Source organism: Halictus rubicundus, chromosome 3, assembly GCF_050948215.1.
Source record: "Halictus rubicundus isolate RS-2024b chromosome 3, iyHalRubi1_principal, whole genome shotgun sequence".
In the NCBI taxonomy this organism is placed as follows: domain Eukaryota; kingdom Metazoa; phylum Arthropoda; class Insecta; order Hymenoptera; family Halictidae; genus Halictus; species Halictus rubicundus.
The window spans coordinates 7,184,515-7,205,232 of NC_135151.1; the positions used below are offsets into that span (position 1 = coordinate 7,184,515).

The 20,718-nt window shown below is 42.1% G+C and overlaps 2 protein-coding genes across 5 annotated transcripts in view; both read right to left on the reverse strand.

Annotated features, from left to right (window-relative positions):
* The window catches only part of LOC143352522 (proton channel OtopLc), a 133,784-nt gene extending 118,885 nt beyond the window's left edge, over positions 1-14,899 (reverse strand). For 3 of the 4 annotated variants that reach the window (XR_013081954.1, XM_076785088.1, XM_076785086.1), the window contains exons 1-3: positions 14,242-14,899; positions 5,101-5,371; positions 2,867-3,141 (exon numbers count right to left, since the gene is read on the reverse strand). Coding sequence is in view for 3 of the 4 variants with exons in the window: in XM_076785088.1 (XP_076641203.1) it covers positions 2,867-3,141; positions 5,101-5,187 (362 nt within the window). In the remaining variant the exon portion in view is untranslated. Of the gene's footprint in view, positions 1-2,866; positions 3,142-5,100; positions 5,401-14,241 lie in introns of all 4 variants that reach the window. The other variant, XM_076785087.1, reaches the window with a different exon arrangement.
* Positions 14,900-17,482: 2,583 nt separating this feature from the next.
* Positions 17,483-19,531, reverse strand: Vamp7 (vesicle-associated membrane protein 7). Its single transcript, XM_076785090.1, has 6 exons — positions 19,289-19,531; positions 18,626-18,837; positions 18,412-18,549; positions 18,181-18,342; positions 18,014-18,106; positions 17,483-17,941 (listed from the first exon to the last, which is right to left on the reverse strand). The coding sequence occupies exons 2-6, from the start codon at positions 18,827-18,829 to the stop codon at positions 17,873-17,875; spliced, it is 666 nt and encodes a 221-aa protein (XP_076641205.1). The 5' UTR covers positions 18,830-18,837; positions 19,289-19,531; the 3' UTR covers positions 17,483-17,872.
* Between the last annotated feature and the right edge of the window lie 1,187 nt (positions 19,532-20,718).

A 20,718-nucleotide genomic window follows, 5' to 3' on the forward strand; every position in this document is an offset into this window, starting at 1 on the left:
AAAATTTGTTTAACACTGTGTAGAGATGTTCGAATTTGCGTATAAATGAAAGTAATGAATTCCTGTTTGATTCCTGCGAATTGCAATTGATGGAAACAATTTTTATGCAAAATAAAAATTGTCTGTATTAATTGCACGATAAAAGAGCTACACACACACACATTTATACGTTTTAATTTTAACTGGCTGCAAAAATAATGCAATGGCATTTTGAAATTGTTCAAATGTTTCTGCTGTTTCACATATGGTCTATTCATTTTTAGCAGAAATGCATAACCAAAATTGTGACCAAAATTCGGTGCCGAACAATTCTTTCAGAAATTCCCAACTGTAAATGATAAAATTTCAAATCTGTTAAGTAATCACCGATAACTCTTGTGTTAATAGACCGTATTAAAAATCTTCGGGACCGACTAGATGTTAGAACACAAGGAGTAAAGAGATTGCAGAAGCAGCGCACCTTCTCGGGGCAAATTCGCTCGCGTACTCTAAAGTGGCGACGATTGGATGCGCCGGGAATGCATATTCCCAATTAGGGTGCCGGTCCGGATAGATTAAAAACGATTTCAGAAATCGTCCGTTTCCCTTACGGTGTCCGGCTGTCGAAGATTGTAATTCGGACTTCCTGCGGCGACGCGAACGCGTCACAGCTCTAATACAAAGCTTCATAGCAGCTAATAGCACGATCGACTGTTGCGACACGCTCGACTCGACAATCGACAATGTTCGCGAGTTCGCGCGACGCAATTTAGCGCGATTCCCGGCCCGGAAATATATTTTCTGCGTGCGCGGTGCGTGCCGCGCGTATTCTAAGAGAGACCCCGACGACGCTTTATTCCGTTCACCTACTTAACACGCTCCCGCTCGCATTTTTTTCCCCGTCGAGCATGTATTCGAGCCGCGTCTGAACGAGACGAGAACGCGGATTCGTTAACGGCCGGGAATATATTTTCCGCTGCCAAGAAATTCCAGCCAGAAGGAAATACGTTAAACCTGCCTGAAGCAAGTATTTTGTTTCTGGACGAAGACTATATTTGAAAAATATTTTGTTGCAATCAATTCTGAAGCCTAACCCGAAGCAAACTCTTTATCAGAAGAAGATTTTAGGTCCATGCGGATCGTCGAGAATTGATTGATTTTGCGAACACATTTTATACCAGTCAACTTTGAAGCCTGCTCTAAAACAAGTTTTTCGCTTCTGGACGAAGATGAGTTTAGGTTGGTGCTTCTCTTCGAAAATATCCTGGGTTTTTAGTGAATGATTTTTTCTTTTTGGCCGTAGCGAACACCGGACTGCGAAAAACAGGCTGTGCAATTACGAATTTGCATAGAGCTCAGCACTCCAGTCACGTAAACTTAAAGCGCAAGGCTCGGCTGATTTTAATTCGGCGATGCCTAAAGTTTCGAAGCACACGAAATCGCCGTTCGAGAAAGTAAGGAGAGAGAAGGCTGTGAAGAAAGTTGCGCCCTAAGTCTTCTTGTACTTTCAACGAGCAATTTTCTTTACTAGATTATAGCTCTGTTTTAATTAAGCTTCCGATAACTTCTGCGAAAATTAATATTTCACATTTCTTGAAGAACTTTCGATCACTTCAAACTTCGATACTTTTAGAAGTGATATAGTACAACATCTAATTAAGAGAGTTGCTGGTGAGATCAAACTGCAAAACGATCTGTGTAACTAGTAAAAAAATCATGAGAAGTTCTCGTAATACAAACAAAATCACTGAGAGGTGAACTGTATGTACAGAATTTAGTTCGTTGAGGAAGCATCCCTTTAATTACAGCTGTCGTCCACACGAGATGGGATAATAAACACCTATCACAAAGTGCCACCTTTAATTCAAGCCGTCAAACGTAAAAAAATCACTTCAAAAACACGTTCTAACATTGACTCGAACAATCCCAATAGAATCGAGTAAATTGTGACCGAATTGTCGATCGAGTTTGAACAATTTTTCTGCATAATCTCGGAATTTTCAAGAATTCTAAATACTCCTATCGCAAAGTGCAATCTTCCACTTTTAATTCAAACCCTCAAACGTTGAAAAATCACTTCAAAAACACGTTCTAACATTGACTCGAACAATCCCAATAGAATCGAGTAAATTGTGACCGAATTGTCGATCGAGTTTGAACAATTTTTCTGCATAATCTCGGAATTTTCAAGAATTCTAAATACTCCTATCGCAAAGTGCAATCTTCCACTTTTAATTCAAACCCTCAAACGTTAAAAAATTCCTTCGGAAACACATTCTAAAATTGACTAGAACAATCCCAATAAAATCGAGTCAATTTTGTCGAACCTGACGGTCGGGTTTTATCGATTCGTCGACATCATTTTGTCATTCTACAGTATTCTACCCTATTTTACATGTACTCTGGAGCTGCAGTAATTAGCGACATCGATCACAGAAATGTCGATACAACAGTCTACCCTGGAACCGTTCCAGAATCGAAACAGCACTAAAAACGAAAAAGAAACCATTGCATCAATATTGGCACCAAGATAGGAGCCATAACCAAAACACCGTAACAATTCCGTAAATTTCAGTTCTTCCATTTCAATAACCCAAATCGATACTGTTCCGCCAGCTCTAAAGCCCTGCTCTAAACTGAAAAATCATTACCAACCCGAGACCTCTCTCTATCACGAACTAATTCGCGTTTCGAGATAGTCGAAACGAGGCCCGTGGGGGTTCGAGATAACGGGCAAAGGAAAAGGGAAAAGAAACGGGGAATTGCAATTAAAACCGAAGCCTCTCGCCGCGGGTACGGATTAAATTACCCCCTGGTAACGACGACGACGGTCTCGTACGGGTGGCGCACTAGCAATTTCGTTTCCAGAGGATTTCTGCGTACTCACTCTTGCGGCGCGAGCGTGGAGAACTGGGACGTGGGGTGGTGGTGCACGGGTTTCTCCGCTTCCGTGTTAATTATGGGGCCCTCGGGTGTTCGCAGGGCTGCCTCCATGGCCGCGGCCTCCTCCTCCTCGCGGAGCTCCTCGGACGCCTCTTCCGGGATCGTCGTGATGTCCTCGATAGGCGGAGGAAGGTCGTTCCCGTTCTCCTCGAGGTTATCCATCATCGGGTCCGAGTTGTCCCCTGGACGCGTCACCTCCTCGATGTCCGAGTCAATACCCTAGAAACCAGACGAATTTGTCAGCGAGATCCACTGTGACAACCTAATTTACCCCCCCCCCCCCATGTTGATCTCTGGACTGTTGATCTTTCTAATATATATATGAAAATAATTTGCTTCGAACGCAAGAAACTGCAGCTCAACGAGCCGTTCGGTTGCAGAATCGATCAACTGCGCAAAATACAAATGGAGGCAAAAGTGATCAAACAGTATATATTTATTTTTCATGGTGATCAAACAGTATATACTTATTTTCTTAATTTCTTTCAATTTTTTTTAATCATTAGCAGATTTCTAGACGCAGATTTGTAGATGCAGGTTTTCATGCAAAAACTGTCTGCCACTGTTGCAAGAAATAAGGTTTGAAATTGCCTTCTTTCTGTAATTACTTTAAAAGGTTAAAATTAATACATCCCCACTCTTCAGTTCTCTTAATATTTGGGATTTTTGGGATCTTTGCACTCGGAACTATTTTAACTCGAAAACCAAACGTTTCTTCCAACCAAAATATTTGCATTCTATAGGATTTCTTCATGCATATAAAACTGATGGAATTTATTCATACAATACTTGAACGTTTAGTACATAGTTTATTAAATATGAACAAATGTAATAATGTAAAAGATATTTGGAATAATGATGTAGCAATTTTTAGTGGTGCCTCAGAGTCGCTACTCGAGTGATAAGGGTTGAAATATGACAACCAGAGATGTACAGGGTGTATAAGAAGTAATGGACATATCAACAATTTTCTTTGTTATGAACAATTTTGCGACATTTTTTTTTTTGACAAATGTCTACCGATCCAGTGGTGTAGATTCACCCCTAAGACGGGTGAGCATTACTTTTTATACACCCTGTGCAATATCGTTTGACAAGATTTAAAGCAAGGAAAAAGGCACAGTGCCCAATAAATTGGCCATGTAATTGAGTAGTTTATTACAAGAACCCGGTCCGTTAGCAAACTTCTGTACCCCGGTGTTAGGGGTTGTTCCACGGCTTCCGCATGAAATATCTATCGAGGATCTACCGACGCCCTTTAAACTACCCCGAAAGAAGAAAGAAGGCCGACTCATTTGTCTGGTCGTTCTTCTGTTGGGTTATCTCGGGATCATCGGAGATGATCCTAACGAAAAGTCGTTCCGACAAGGCGCAGATGGGGAGGGGCTGTCAACGCTCGTTAAAATACATCAGAGACCGAATACCGATACGTTTTCATCTTTCCGTGTGATATATTTTAGGGCTTCGATACTACGCCTAATACTTGATTTTCAGAAGAAGAAGAGTCTTGTGAAAATAAGAAATAATACTTTTGCGCTGTAAAAATTATTAGCATACAATGAGGATACGATTAACACGCGTAGAATTCGAAAGAGGGTTAAAAGATTTGACAGCGGAGGTTTCAGTTTGGATAATCAAAGACGATAATCAATCTAAGGGTACGTTTAGGTTACAGCTGCGATAAAAGCAACGATATTAAAATAAAAAATTTCTTTCGTTCGTACACTTATTTATAGCGGAGCTGCGATAATAGTATGATTACAGTCGTTCAAAGTTTCGCGAGCATCTTTATGCAAAATAAACATTTTTCACGCGAGTTTCAACAAACGTATAAACAAACAAATGCTCAATATATTCAAAATAATATAACCAGTATTTTAAAATGTTTTTACTGTTCCAAATTACGCCTTCTCATTTTTGTCAGAAACGCATAAGATTCGCTGTCCGTTCACGAGCAAAGATGGATGACTCTGATGAAGAATTTATTATCCCTGACATCAAAGCTCGTTTATCGCAGCCCCAACACAAACGACCCCTTCTAGAACGAATACTTAGAAGTATTTCAGCAGCATTTGCAAGACGAATTCGGTCTCCGAAATAAATTTCAAGGGTCCAGATGGCAGTAGCTATCTATCGAGGATTATTGCTACCAGTGGAAGGGGTTGGCTAGGTTCGTACCTGTGCGAAGTCCATGTAGAAGGAGTCCCTGGAGTCGGAGCTACCCCGGCGGAGCCGGAGGCTGAGATCCGGTGAGCTCTCTCCCATCTTTCTTATCTTCTATCCCTGTCCTCCTGTTCCCTTGCTGTCTCCCTCGGTTCCTCTGCTCTCTCTCTCTCTCTTTCTCTGCCTTCCTCTTCGCCTTCTCCAGCGCCCCTGCGATGCTACCAACCCCCTTTTGTCTTTTACGAGCTTCTTGCTCCACGGTCGGGGAATTCTAAAGAGGGTGGCCCTGCACACACAATCCACCGAGTTTGCAGGCTGAAAGAATCGTCCTTGAATGACAGATCGTCGTCTCGTTCTATCGTGCCTCCCCCGCGACCCTATCTTTCTCTTTCCCTCTACCCTGTCTATCTTTCTATCCCTCTCTCTCTCCTTCTCTCTCGGTTTCTCTTGCAAACGGCCACGCGAGAGAACAAGAGTTCCTTGGTCGTCGGCGCGAAACAAAAATGCCCCCGTTGAAAGCCGAGTCGCCGAGTGGTCGTACGTGAGACGGTGAATGCCGACTCCGGAATCTCTGAATATCAAACTTCCGCGGGAATTAAAATTTCACCCCTAACCGGCAGTGCCAGTTTCGGCTCGATGACTGCCAGCGATGGCGCGGAGCGCCCTGCGAGATCATTCGAGCCCTTCATTGGGCTCGAAGCCTCTTCATACTAGGTCTACGGAACACTAACAGTACCTATCTTACATTACTTTATAAAAATAACACGAATGTGTCTATCCGAATTTTTGGCCATCCATGTCAACCATTCCTTTCATTTTCATAGCATTTTGACGGGTTAGTGTCACCTTGGAAAATATTTGGCTGACCTGAATGTCGATCTTGTTCCGATTTATTCGATTTTCCCTTGAGATTGCTCTCGAAAAACCCACCCCAGAAGCACAATATCGATTTCGATTCTTGAAGCGGTTACGATTAGACTGTCGAGCTAGAAATAAATGGAAATTTATTTCCACCCTTAGTAAATGTAGTACAGGGTGCATAAATATTATTTGTCACGACCACCATAGCGTGATTATACACCTCTAGATCGGTGGAAATCTTTTAAAAAAATGCACCGCAAAATTCACCTTGGCCTTGGAAATCAAGGTCAAAGTGTCGAAAAATTTACTTTTATTGCATCGTACAGTACTCATCACTGAAATTTTTCGATACTTTGACGTTAAGTTTCGAGGTCAAAATGAATTTTGCTGTACACAGAAAATAATAGGACAGCAATATTTAATTGCTCTGGTGTCTGTACTGTTTCCTGTGTCATCTGCTTATTTTTCTCATAGATGCATAAAGTTCGCAGTCTAGTTATCTTTCTCATCAGTCTAAATCGTGTGTTCGAAGCATTTAGATTTTGAAGAATTTAGAAGACATTTTTCTATGTTGAGCGTTGAGAATAAGTGCTAGAGTGTTAACACGTCCATGGTTAGCATTCACATAAAAAAGTGTTTTTGACATACACAGGGAACATGTTTCGAGTGGAAGACCGTGACAAGGATGGTTTTCTGAATTTGAAAATGGAATTTTCAGCGAATCAAGATCAGATCCTCCGGCAATGTTTAGCATCGAAGAAAGTGTCAGTATGAAAGTGTTACATTGACAGCATCGAAGGGCGATACTTCACGAAATTACCCAATGTATACAGAGCTCGATCACGTCCCTAATGACGATGCCACTGCGAAACAAGGACGTTGGTCCTGGAGTCAACGAGCTGCGTGCCGATTCTCTTCCCGCGAGGGGTGTCAACCACCCCTTCAGATTCGACGCTTCTTTGGATCTCGATTCACCGCCGCCGGTGCATTGTTAATGACTTCGGGAAATAGAGGAGGAAGCTGCGGAGAAGTAAGTTTGCCGAAAGAACGGATCGCGGGACGCAAACATGCATAAAATATTTCTAATCTGAGCTCCGTGCAGGCCTCTGTTAGTTTTAAGTTCTGTCCCTCTGTCATTTGCTTTCATCATTCAGTTTTAACAATGAAAATGATTGTGGTGGTACATGGTGTCCACGACGATCTGTCTCGATAATTAACTGGAAAAATTGTTGATCTCAATTCTTGTACAATATTTCAAAAACCGTTGTTGAAAAGAGGTTTCGCTAATTTCTTTTCGATCAAAGTGTAAGACTACCATTGTCACTATTTAACCTTTACTGTAAATGTGAAATGAGTACAAAGTTTCTTTTCCCGTGAACAACTTTTCCCCAACAATTAGTTAACGATACATTAGGCTCTGCGGAGGAGGTTGCAAAAATAATCGTAACGCAAGGGTCAAGTCCTCGCTAATTATTTCCATTCTAATCCTGTATCCCTTGAAACATGCCTAGAAAATAAGGATAAATATAATGCAGTAGGACATGAAGTTAATCAACCTTTAACTACTAAGATGAAGTCACTACGAGTTCATAAAACTTCTTAACACTTTGACTGCCACACTAGAAACCTCAAAAAAAAAGAAATAAAGATTGAAAAAAGTTGAACGTATGATATTGAGTAATCCTCCAACTTTGTTGCATTTTACAGATACTAATCTAATTTGGTACAATGAATATATTAACGTAAAAATTCATTCTAAAACCTGGATAAATAATTTCGTCACCCACATATGGGTGACATGGCAGTCAACGTGTTAAACCAATAATTCCTTGGCTCTGTGCACCACGAACACAATGTTGCAGCAGAAGTGTAGCAGAAGTACAGTGATTTCTCTATACATGTCTCCAAGACCTGGATGATGAACGTCACGGAATTATCCCCACTACCGCGGGGTATACCTCGTGAAGGGTCACGAAGCTCGGATAGACCTCTGACGCCAAGGAGTGTAAACATAACACGGCTGGGGTATGTCTCCTGGACGATACAAGACGCTGGCAAGACCCATGTTGTTGACATTGTATATCGAGAATTCAGTGTATCACATCTGAAGGAAGCCATCAGAAAAATCCCTGTACTCCTCAAGGTAGCTCGTTGCTTTACCATTACTGAAACGTTTCTGCGAAAAGTTATTCCTTTTTAACGCGTTAACTGCCATGTCAGCCACATATGACTGACACTGATTTTTGACTAGGTTTAGACATTCATTTTTATTGCGACATATCCAGATAAACCGAATTTTATTAAGATCTTTAAAATTCAAAAGGGTTAAAACAGCATCCCCTATAACACATTTAAAGTTTCTAGTTTCGCTTTCATTAATTAAATTACTTTGATTTTGTACGAATCTATGGGAATGATATTTGGCACTTAACGTGTGAAGCAACGTCTGAACACGAATGTCTCTCACACAGTAAACGTAAAACCAGGCAAAACCTTCGACCCCACAGAAAACACTGAATCTGTTGGACCCTGGAAGAAAAAATTTCCGCGTAAAACTTGGGTTGCGATTCGCGGCGGAAAAAAGGGGTCGATAGATTAATTAATAATTAATGTATACCGAAACCCCATCGGACCTTTCCCGTTTCCCTTGAGCAGATTTACGACTTCCCGTCGTTCGCCGGCAAAGGGCAGAAAGTTTCTGGCAGCGTTCCTCCGCAGGTAGAACGCAGTCGGCAAGATTATCGGGCGGAGGCGCGACTCCGTTACGTCGAAATTAATTACTAAAGCTAGGAAATTCAATCGGCCGACCCGTTTGTCTTCGAGTTAATTGCCGTAGACGCAGGCTCCCGAGGCCTGGGTGACTTTAATTAAAACTAGGAGACGTCTCTCAGCCGCCGCGCCGTTTCTCTCGCGGCTCCCCACGGGATCGAACACGCGGAAAAATCTCGTTCGCGCGAACGATCTTCTTTCACGCGACTTAATTAAACCTCCCACCAGCCGAGTGAAGAGAGAGGGAGAGGGGTAGGCGATATCCGCGAAAGGAGACGTCGCGACTCTCTCGGTGAGAGACAAGACTTATGCACTTAACGGCTTATACCCCCGTTGTCTCGAAGTCTTCGGAGGACTTGGGAAGAGAGTCTCCTTCGCCCCGGGTAACAAGATATGTCGTCTAAAAGCGAGCTTGCACCGGGATCTATTGCAACCAGCCGAGCCTCCGAGGCTGAAACAACGTTTCCTCCGATACAATGCGAACTCCGATGTGATGCGCCCCGGAATTCTGTTCTACCATCGGTTAAACTTGAGCCGCAGACGAACCCCCAGGACCCATTATTGGACAGCCGGCTCTAGCTTCGAGCATTTCGTTATGTTGTCTGGAACGCCGCCGATTCGACCGCGAAATCTCTTTTGTCTCGCGAAACAGATTCTTTCCCAATTTGCCCGCGATCGAACAACCCATCGAGCCTCTCGACGGGCCATCAATTATTTCTAAATTCCCGGGGAAGTTCGGAACGGTTTAGACACGATGTATCCGTTATTTGATCCCTGAGTGACATTCTTTGGCAACTATGAAGTACAATGAACCTCGTCAATCCATTCAACCAACAGTCAAGTCTTTCTAAACACTTGAAAATGATATTGTAACAACAGAAACTCGATCTGCCCCTTATTTGTCCGTAGTGTGACATTTATCGGCAACTTTTCGGCACAACGAAACTCGTCGAGTGCTTCAACGAGGCATCAATCGTTTCTAAATACTTGGGAAACGTTATTAGTAGACTGCGGATTTTACGCGTTTATGAAGAAAACGAGTGTATCGAATGCAAAGCAGTAAAAACATTTAAAAAGTTTAAAAGCACTGTTGTATTGCTTTTTAATTCTATAAAATTATTCGGACAAACGATAAATGTCTATGTAGCTTCCGTAGCTTGCGATCAATACGAATGATTTTTATTTTGCCGAAATCTATTCAGTCTATTTTGACCAAAAATGGTCTTGAACATTATCAATGATGTAGTTACAAGAACGGTCCGCCGTGCGAGGGTTAATCGTATCTGAATGTTTGAAGAGCTCATTAAAAATTGAAACAGCACAAGGATCCTATACGAACTTCACAACCACAGAATCAAGGAAGGAATAATTAGGGAACAGGATATTTGCTCTTAACAGGTTAAATCTTAATGTATTTCCTACACTTGTCCATAATACATTGATCGCCCGTAGGCTTGCATCAACTTCGAATATCAAAAACAGAATTAAACACCGAGTACAACTATAACAAAATAGACTAACAAGAGGTATGTAGTGTACGAAATATAGTAGTTGCAAGAAGAGGTGACTGGTTAACACAGGACCTTGCAGACTCCACCAGGAATTTTGGGTTTGCATAAAGAGCCACAGCCAGCCCCTAAATTCGCGAGAGACCTAACGCAAGCTACCGTAAGCTATTCCAATAAATAAAACAGGGAACTAACGTCGAGAATAAATGCCGAATCGCCCCCGAAGGCAATCTACACGAGGATTAGTGCATTCTGTAGGAAGTTAGCGAATATTTTGCATAAAATTCGAGGGGCTAGGTCCTAGGGGTGTCGTGCCTTCGGAGAACATTTGTCTTCGAGCGATCCGGTAACGGACCCGGTGAGAAATGTCGTTTCTCGCCAGAAGCTTGTTGGTAAGTTGCTAAAAATTTTCCAGGCTCTTGCCAGGACCTCAAGGACCGAACGTCAACGAACGTCCTTCCTGTACAGGCTCGCTTCAGAACGCCAGTTGCCGTCGGACCCTCCCATGGACGTTTTATGGCTCTCCGTACGTGGCATCGAATATTTCTCCATCAAACGGCTCCCCGTGCACGTTACGGCAATTCTACGGGGTGTGGGAGAGATAACGTGGGGTAAGACGCTCTGTATCTTTTGCTCGACCGAACCTAGTCGGAAATATTTCGTGGGCTCGTCCCCCATGGCTCTCGTTTCCCTCTCTCTCTCTCTGTCTCCCTCTATTCGGAACACTTTGTCTCTTTTCATGGGGTCTTGAAAAATGCAACGAACAATCCGGTACTTTTTTTCTGTGCACCGTATTCGGACAGAATTCTGCATCAATTATTCGTGCTGAATTGTGGATTATTGTACGTCGAGCTTTTACAACAGTCGCGCACAGAATTGTGAGTATTCGTATGTTGGCTAGAGAGCTTTTGCAACAGTCCTGTATTTTCTGTTGATTTCTTGCGAGTATATTACTTTATAAATTATAGAGAATTACTATCACATATTGGACAAAATGAGAATGATTTGCAGCGTGTCTCTGATTGTGATATTGATCGTACGAATGAATTATGAATTACAATATAGAGCCTACCAACAAAGCCATGTATCTTGAAAAAGAGAAACACAGGCATTATTATCGACAATACTAATTACCCATGAGTTGTTAATTATTATAGTTTCAATCTAACCGTGTACCTTGATAGAGAGATACATTTGCGGTGTTATCGATCGCTCGAATTAATTACGAATTGTTATATAGATTCCATCTAGCCATGTATCTTGATAAAAATAAATGTTAACAGTACTATTGGCAATACTAATTAACCGTCAATTGTAAATCAGATTCAGTACATTAAATTTGAACGATATATCTTGATAACGAAATCAGTTTCCACCGATACTGTCTGAATTCATTACACATTATAATATGCCTACGTAGATTCAATCTAATTATGTAACTAGTAAAAGAGAACCATATACAGTATTATCGATTGCCTGAATTAATTACGAAGTATAATACAACAGGGAAAAAATTAACAGTGTCGATCACACATCGCAGAAAACGGGAGTTAAGTAAAAATATATTTTGTCGTTCAATAGCTTCAACGAATGGAAAATAGTAGAACAATATTCTTGAATTCTTCCGATGTTTTCTCTACTCGATGCATAAAACGCATAAAATCCGCGGTATACTGATAAACAACCAACCAAAACTAGTGCGCTAATTTATCAGCCTTAATATATCATCCCCTTCGAAAACCCATAAACTTCTATCACCGCCTAACACCAGAAATTACGCGAACACGTCACGAAAAGGTCAACGCAAAATGATTCCACGATAATTGACAGCGCATCAGGTGCGCGGGATTTTTATAATGCACAACCCGGACGTCAACTGTCCTTCAAACCTAAACGCGGCTAGCGATCCCTACCGTATATCCGCGACAATTTAAATAGCAGTGGAATCGATAAGGATGATTCTATTCCGGGTCTCGGTGCAATCTAACCCGGCGAGGTGATGTGCACGGTACGCGCGTTTCCCAGCGATCCGCAGCAACGATTTCCCGTCAGCGGGTATCGCGTGTGTAACCGGGAAAAGTCCGGCGTTTCCCGTATATCCAGGTTCACGCACGCCGCTACCTAGTTCATTGGCTTTCTACGTCGATAGCCAGTTTGAATACTTTATCTGAGCAGCGCAGCGCGGCACGAGAGAGAAAGACCCCTAGAGAAAGTCCCCCGTCCCTTCGAGATCGTGGAAACAGCAATTAACTCCGAAATTAAGGACCGACGATATGCACAACAAGCCTGAAACATGGAACCAGACCTCGGCGCGACATTCAGACTAACACCGCGACCGGAAACGCGATAAACTATCGCGATTCGAAGACACTCCGCGATCCTCAATCCTTTAACACTTCGAGTGCCGCGTCCCCCAGAAATCGGAGACGGAATTGTTTGTCTAGATTTACAAATTCATTGTTGCGTCGATGTATCGTGTGTAACAAATGTGATTTGATCATGGGCAGCATCATAAATCTTAATATTTCAATTTTAATACGCTACTTTGACGTTATAGTAAGTTTGAAGCTCCTAGATTGCCAAGGACGACATCTAGGTAGATTCTCTAGGTACGCGATTCCCAACCGTTTAAACTGTATTCCGGGAAACGAGCTGGCTAGAGAACCACCCAGACGTAACACACTAAGTGCTGTTAGAGGTCACAGCTAGCTAGATGATCAGCCAGACGTAGCGCTTAAATTTGATTCCAAGACCTAAGCTAGCAAGAAAATCATCCAGATGTAATTCTCTAAACTTTATTTGAAGACAAAGCTAGCTTGAGAATCACCTTAGACACTAACCCCATAAATTCAATTCGAGAACGCAAGGTAGCTAGGGCACCTATTCCTTTAAATTCTATAAAAGGACCCTCTAAATGCTATTCGAAGACAAAGGTAGCTGGAGGATAACGTAGGCTAAACCCTCTCGATTTTATTCGCGGACAGAACCCTCTAAATGCTATTTGACGACAGAGCTACCTAGAGGATCATAGAGGCAATCTCACGATTCTCAGAACTTTGAAATTCTATTCAACAGCCATAGCAGATATTTTACATTTCAGGACAGAGCTAGCTGAAGTATCATGCACAGAATTTCACGATACCCAAACCCCCTAAATTCTAATTAAGGATCCAAGCTAGATAGAGAATCACATAGGCAATCCAGCGATTCGCAACCCTCCAAATTGTATTCCGGGACAGAGCTGGCTAGAGGGTCACCACGATTTGCCGCATTAAATTCTATTCGGGGGCAGAGTTAGTTAGAGGATCGCCCAGATCTAACGCTTTAAATTCTATTTCCGGACAGTGCTAGCTAGAGGATCACCTGACCCTCCCAATTTTATAGGAGAACAGAACCAACTACAGGATCACGGAGGGAATCTCGCGAGTCCCAGCCCTCTAAATTACAAGAAAGGACGCAAGCTAGCTGGAGAATCGCATATTCAATCTTGTGATTCACAATCTTTCAAACTATATTCGAATATACTGTATTCGAGCGTATACTGCATTAAATTCCGTTCCAGAACAGAGCTAGTTAGAGGATCGTCCTGGTTTGACAGAGATCATCCGGACTTACCCCTTTAAATTTGACTTCAGGACGGAGCTAACTAGAATATTACTAGTTAGCGGAGGGAATCTCGCGAGACCCAACCCCCTAAATTCTGTCGAAGGGCGCAAGCTACCCAAAGAATCGCATAGGCAATTTTGTGATTCCCAACCCTTCGAATTGTATTCAGAGATAGCTAGAGGATCACCGAGACCTACCCCTTTAAATTTTATTGCAGACCAGAGCTACCTACAGGATCGCATAGACGATCTCGCGGTTCCCAGTCCTCTAGATTTAGATCAAGGACGCAAGCCAGCTAGAGTATCGCGTAGACAATCTCTTGATTCCCCGGCCTTCCGAATTCCGCAAGCTATAGCGATCGCAGAGGGATGCAGGCACAACAGTAACCGAGAATGGTGGTGTGTTCTCTTACCGGCGTACGTTCTCCGCGCAGCGTATCCTCGGCTCATCCCCCCGTGTCGCGGTCCAATTCGTTTTCACTTTCATCCACCGGCTCGCAGTCCCTCCTACCCTCCCGCGCGGACATCCGCTCGCGGTGGCCGGCAGCGGACCCGCGTCACCTCGTGTCTGTCAACCGGAACCTCGGCGGTCCCATGCCCGGCCGCGAACCACCGCACGAAACCACCCACTAGATACTCCACGAACGGTGAACACAGATTCCGAGGTTGCTGCTAGAATGGCAGCAACGTAACACAACAGCAACGTGGACTAGTATACAGCACCGGGGCTACTGCACCGGTGTGCAAGGTGCACAGTTTATACGGGGATTCACGCGGGAGCAGCAGCGCATTCATCGACGAGTGCACCGGCTGCACACCGCGCGAGTGCAGTACGCTCTTGCACTCGCGGCGCGAGCGTACACCACGCTCCCGGGAAGCCTTTTTTCCCTCGCGCGTGCGAACTTCGGCCGCCCCCGCGACACTATGGGGCCTCTATCTCTCTCTCTCTCTCTATCTCTCCCTTTCCGCTCTTTGTCGCGTTTTTCCCACCTCCTGTTTCTCTCTAACTGATGCGGCTGCGGCTACGGCTACTGCTGCGGCTGATGCTGTGCTCTGATGCGCTGTGCGTTACTCTCCCAATTAATCTGAGCGCTAACCCAGGTGCCAGCGGCCGCCCCGATCGCCGGCCGGCCGCACACACGGCCGGAACTTGTTGAGCGACCTTGCAATGGAAAGTGTTTGCGAGCCGGGTTCAGGGACGACGACGTACCAGCGATCAATCGTGTCGAGCCACCGAGACGAGAGCCAACGGAGTCACTCCGGCACCCCCCGAAGGGCGCGCCACGCGAGCCATCGACATCCTGCCGGAGTCGCGCGCCGGGCTGCTGCTGCGATCGCCCGGGCTCCGAAGCGACCACAGCGCCTGCGACCCGACGCCACCCGGATCCCGCGCCGCGACGCCTCAGGAGTGTACCCACAGGCCGACCCTTGAAAGGCAGCACAATTGCCCCGGTGGTGGGCTTCTTCGGGAACCGTGGCCCGATGGGTTTTTCGCATGATGGTTCAGATGATTGTGTTTGGGGTTTAAACGGTAGCAGCGGGTCCGAGGTGATAAGGGGTGGAAAGATGTTTGCCAGATTATTTTGGAGATAGAGGAGTAGAGATGTTGTATTGATGGTTTTGATGAAACTGTGATAAATTGTAATTTTTTAGTAGATGACGATATTGAGGTTGTAGAGGTGGAAGTAGATTTGAGATACAGGGGTAGAAGCCTGTTTCTAAGAATATATTGGTTACCGTTGGAAATAGAGGAACGAAGAGGATGCTATATTGCTGATTTTGATGAAACTGTGGTCGAATGTAATTTTTTGATATATGCTGATGTCGAGGTTGATGGTATGCAAGAAAGTATGAGATATGCAGGTAAAAAGCTATTACCAAGTATGTTTTGGATACTGTTGGAAATAGAGGAATGAAGACGATATTGCACTGCTAATTTTGCTGAATCAACTTTCAACTGCTAATATTGAAGGGGTGAAAACTGTCCTCAAAGTTGGGAGTGGGAATCCAATTTTGACGAATATCTCGGAATCTATTAGAAACACCAGGATGAAGATGTAACTATACCGCCAATTTTGATGAAACTGTGCTAAATTATACTGCATGTTGAAACGTCCCTCAAAGTCGGAGGAAGGGATTCTATTTTATCGAATATCTTGATAAATGTTAGGGTGGGAACCGTGAAGGTGAAACCATACGGCTAATTTGATCTGCTAATATTCATATCGGAGGGGTGAAAACAATCCTCTATGTTAGGGGTTGAAATCCTATGTCGAGGAATATCTTGGAAATTGTTAGAAATAGAAGAATGAGGACGATACTGTGATTTTCTTAAAAATATTTTTATATTATATTATATTTTTATATTTATGCGAAAACTACTAGAAATAGAGGAGTTATATATTTGTAGACAAAATTTGTATTCTTGAAAGACAAGTTTGAGCAAAATATATCGTATTTTTAATAACGTTATTGACCCAACGATACTCAAAGCATTCGATAATTAACGTTGATCTCAGTTCAACGCTTTGCTTCGGCGCTAAGGGTTGAAATTTGGGAGATTTTCATTGGCTTCCCTTGTCCTTTGATCTTAAATACTACCTCCATGCTTGGCCAAATTCATACTAAACGGCCCTCGTCGGTCGTTTCAGTAATTTCGAATTAATTCTGCCCTGTGTGCAGCTCTTCAATCCTCCGGCCAAAGATTAAAAAGCTGCTACTGCGGCGACTTCCTCCCATAAGCGAGCCTGCTATTCATCCATGTCACCAATTAACAATCTCTTTAACAATTTCGATGAATTGAGTAAAGATAAAACCACTTCAGATTTTTGGTATTGGATTTACTAGACAGCGGATCTTTATGCCAAATAAATATTGTCTGGATATTCTGAGAGATAAGGGTCCAATAAAAATGTTTCTTTTTTTTTTTAATAATTTGAATAAGTTGAAACCAAGAATAGAACAGTGTTCATTAATTCTTCTAAAATTTTCTCTGTATTATATTTCATCCCCCCATTTTTGCCATAAATGCATAAAATCCGCAATCTAGTAATTACCATAAAAATACTTTCCCAGACAATTGTTTATCCCACGCATCTATCTAGCATCTATCTTGCAATAAAAATTACTCAAAAAATTGACAATGAACAACCCCTTGTAGTTTTCATCAAATATTGTATTTATTACAGTACTCAATATTTTAATATTAAACATCCCCATCCCCATTTGTGACGTACATAAATATTTACATAGACAATAGTTGAGAAATAAAATAAAATTTATAATAATATATTATCACACATTAGTGGCAGATTTGAATTAGATTTGCCCAGGGTGTTCATCCCCCTAGTCACAGGCTATTCGGTGAAGAAAAATGCGTCGGAGCATGCGCCAGCTCCCAACACCGTAAAAACATAGCGTGTGCACCGTACGCTTCCGCGTGGAAAAAATCTGATGCACTTAATGGCCCGGAAGAGACTGTGTACTCGATAAATTTCCTGCGGTGGTTCCCGATTGGATGAACCACGCCCTGAAAAATACGATTCCCAGTCTGTCCGAGAATTTCACGACGATGAACGCAGTACGACGTCGTGACCATCACTTGTTGCACCCGGTAGAGTTGCCGGAAGTTCACAATGAAAGTAGCCGAGGATGTCGTGTAGCATTGCTTTTATTCGTTCGCAGAACGCACTTATAGGGTACAATATACATAGGCGACGTTGCACTTATACTCATCGCTCAGGGTATAGAAACGAATATTCGACATATCATCTTGATAATATAATAAAAATGATAAAGCATTATACATATTTATATTTATATAATTCACTTAACTGTATTCGTGTGTTTTCCCTAGCATGCTTATTCCATAATCAAACCTTGCCCTTTCAGTTTTTCTTATGTACAGAGTGAAACGGGGATTTCTTTTTTTTTGTCTGTGCTCTCCCCATTAGATCGCGCAAAATCCATGCCCCGACCAACCGATACATTGCATCGAAGGAAATCATCGTCGTGTGATCATTGTCTGAGTATTCGACGCCCTCATTAATTTCCTACACACTTTTGCCAGGCCAGCCCACCACAAGATACGGATACGATAACGTAAATAGCAACCTATAATCACCACAGAGTCGTTTCCGTTTAGTACGATCTACTATAGTCGACTTCAGATTTGTTGATACTTACAAGAAGAATCGCGCCAATGATCACGTAAATTTTGACGTTCTTCCAGAACAACGAGCGCGCTAGGTTTCTACTGGATTTATTGAACGTGACCGACTGGAAAAACAAACGTTGATAACGTAGGCATGTTGCGTTTCTTTGATAGTGAATAAGAGTAAAATCTCGCTTACATTGGTAGTTAAATTTTCCGTTTTGTTTACGAGCAGTTCTAATCGTTCCCCGCGCATGGCGACACTGTCGATGTTTTGCACCATGATGTCCTTCAGTTCAGCCAATTCCCCGTGGACTTTGGATATCACATCAATATCGTGATTGGACTCCTTGTAATACCTCTAGACAAACAATATTAATGTGCAAAGGTCGGATATGGGAATGTGTAAATTAGTAGAGTTCGCATGTACCATTTCATTGTCCAAAACTCTTCCAAAGTCTGTATTCATCGAGTATGCCACTGCGGTTTGAGCTCCTTGGCCGTACACAGCCATGAATCTTCTCTTGATCTCTGTGAGGAATAGAAATGCTCTGGATTTTTGGAATGCCTAGAAAATTGAGATTTTGCAGTTGAGTCTTTAGCGAGTACTCCAAAATAATTATGGTCGGTTCTTGCTTACTCACATCGTCTGTGATACACAGGTAGATAATATTGTTTTCCCAGATGTAATGAAATAGATAAGGCCCTTGAATGTATGTCAGCTTATCATTTTTTGGTGGAATTTTAGCCAGAATCTTCTCTGTGACCTCTTCGAAGTTTCCATCGCAAGAAGCATGTTTAGCAAGCACAACTGGTCCTCGAGCTACCACACTGTACAAAATAGGCATGACTAAGGCTGCAACAGAAATAAACAATGATCTTAAATTCATGGCTTCTTGCTTTCAATCGAAAAAATTGAATCAATGAACCCACAACCACCGAATGATAACGTTGTATTTGTAATTTGATTTTGTTATCTGTTATCGTGCCGAGTAACATTCAAAACAAGACATGTCTCTCGGAATATTTTAATATTTCCGAAAAAATAGTGTGGAAAATATGTTACTGATTGTTAGGTGTACAAAGAGACAATAAGAGCAACTAAACAAAGATGTCTAGGAAACGTGTTGCTCATACTGGTGATTCATAGAACGTCATAATTTATAACCTCAAAAGAATGATATTCATTGGAAATCTTATTAATCGTGCTCGGAAAATGTTAGTCGATCGAGTGAAATTGAAAAATATAACAGAACAAGGAATATTCAAATTGTTAAATTCAAAAATGATCATTTGACAGGATTTACCTTCGCGAAATTAGATCACGCGAACCAGGAAGCGATTAACCACTTTTTGTCGATGTTGTCAGTGTTTTTAATAGTTTGCGCTGCCTTCCCTTATAAAATGCATCTGTGAACCCGGCGATCGATTAAAACACTGTCACTTCATGTATACAAAACAGTTTTCGTAAATCAAAACACTTCTTGCTATCAAGCACGACTGCTATAACCACCACTGACGGCTAACAGTTGATCACTGTCAATGTCGTCTTTTCTCCCAGCTGACGCATGCGCAGTAGTCGCGGCGGAATATTCGAACAATACAATTTGCAGTCTTGTAATCTTTACAATCAGATAGTCAATTCTTACTTTTTCTTTTTTTAGATAATGCGATGATGCAAATTTAAACCTTCTGTACAGAGTATTGCATAATTGTGTTTCATTGAGAAATTATATATATTTTTGGACGAAATGTTTTGAGTTGCAATAAATTATTTTTCGTTAATTACAGGGAAGACTTTCTCCTAACAATTATCTAGCTGTAAACAGGTTTTTGCACTGCCCTATTCGCTTCAATTCCACGAGTCTTGAAACAAACCAATCGTAGTAACGATCTACATCTTCATTTTCCTATTCCTCGAATAAAAAATGTTCCCATGCCTCAATTTTCAAAACACAGTTACTCATCAACAGCTCTGACCATATTTTTCGTTCGAACAATGAAAAATGAGGTACTGAAACTTGACAGGAAACATGTAACACATGTACAATTATCACAAGCATCGACGCAACGTAATTACAACGTTGTCAACCAGATTACCAATCGCTACATCTTCATTGTTTCAACGTCGCCCTCAAGTTTTTCTTTGTTCCCCCTTCTTATAGTTCATTGACACGCGTGCGGCACTAGCAAAGAAGTCGGTAAACTTTTTTAACCACTAATTAACAACATTTAAAGTTGTTTCACGTCTCAAGAATTGTGTATCATTGCGAGCTAAGCTAAAGCAGGCTCGAGAACAAAACTGTTTACAATCTAAGAATAATACTGACCGATTATCGTGATAGAGTTATTTATTCTGCTCTTAAACCGCTGACAGAGCACTGCAAAATGAAATCGGAAAAGTCTTGTTGATAAATTAAGTCTGAATTACAAGAAGAGGATAAGTAGTTCATTCTGCTCTTAAAAACGCGTCATAACGAGCTACATCTTTATTTTCACTGGGGAGACCTCGGAGAAGCTAAAGACTCTCCAATACAGTTCCAATCCACTAAATATCCAACCAAAAAATTTTGATGGATGCTGAATTAGACTGAGCAGGTCAGAGTTATGACTCTAAAAACGCTCGTCATTGCACAGCGGATTTTATACATTTATGACAAAAATAACTAGGTGTAATTTAAAACAGTAAAAACATTCGAGGAATTTATAAATACCATTATATTATATTCAACCTATT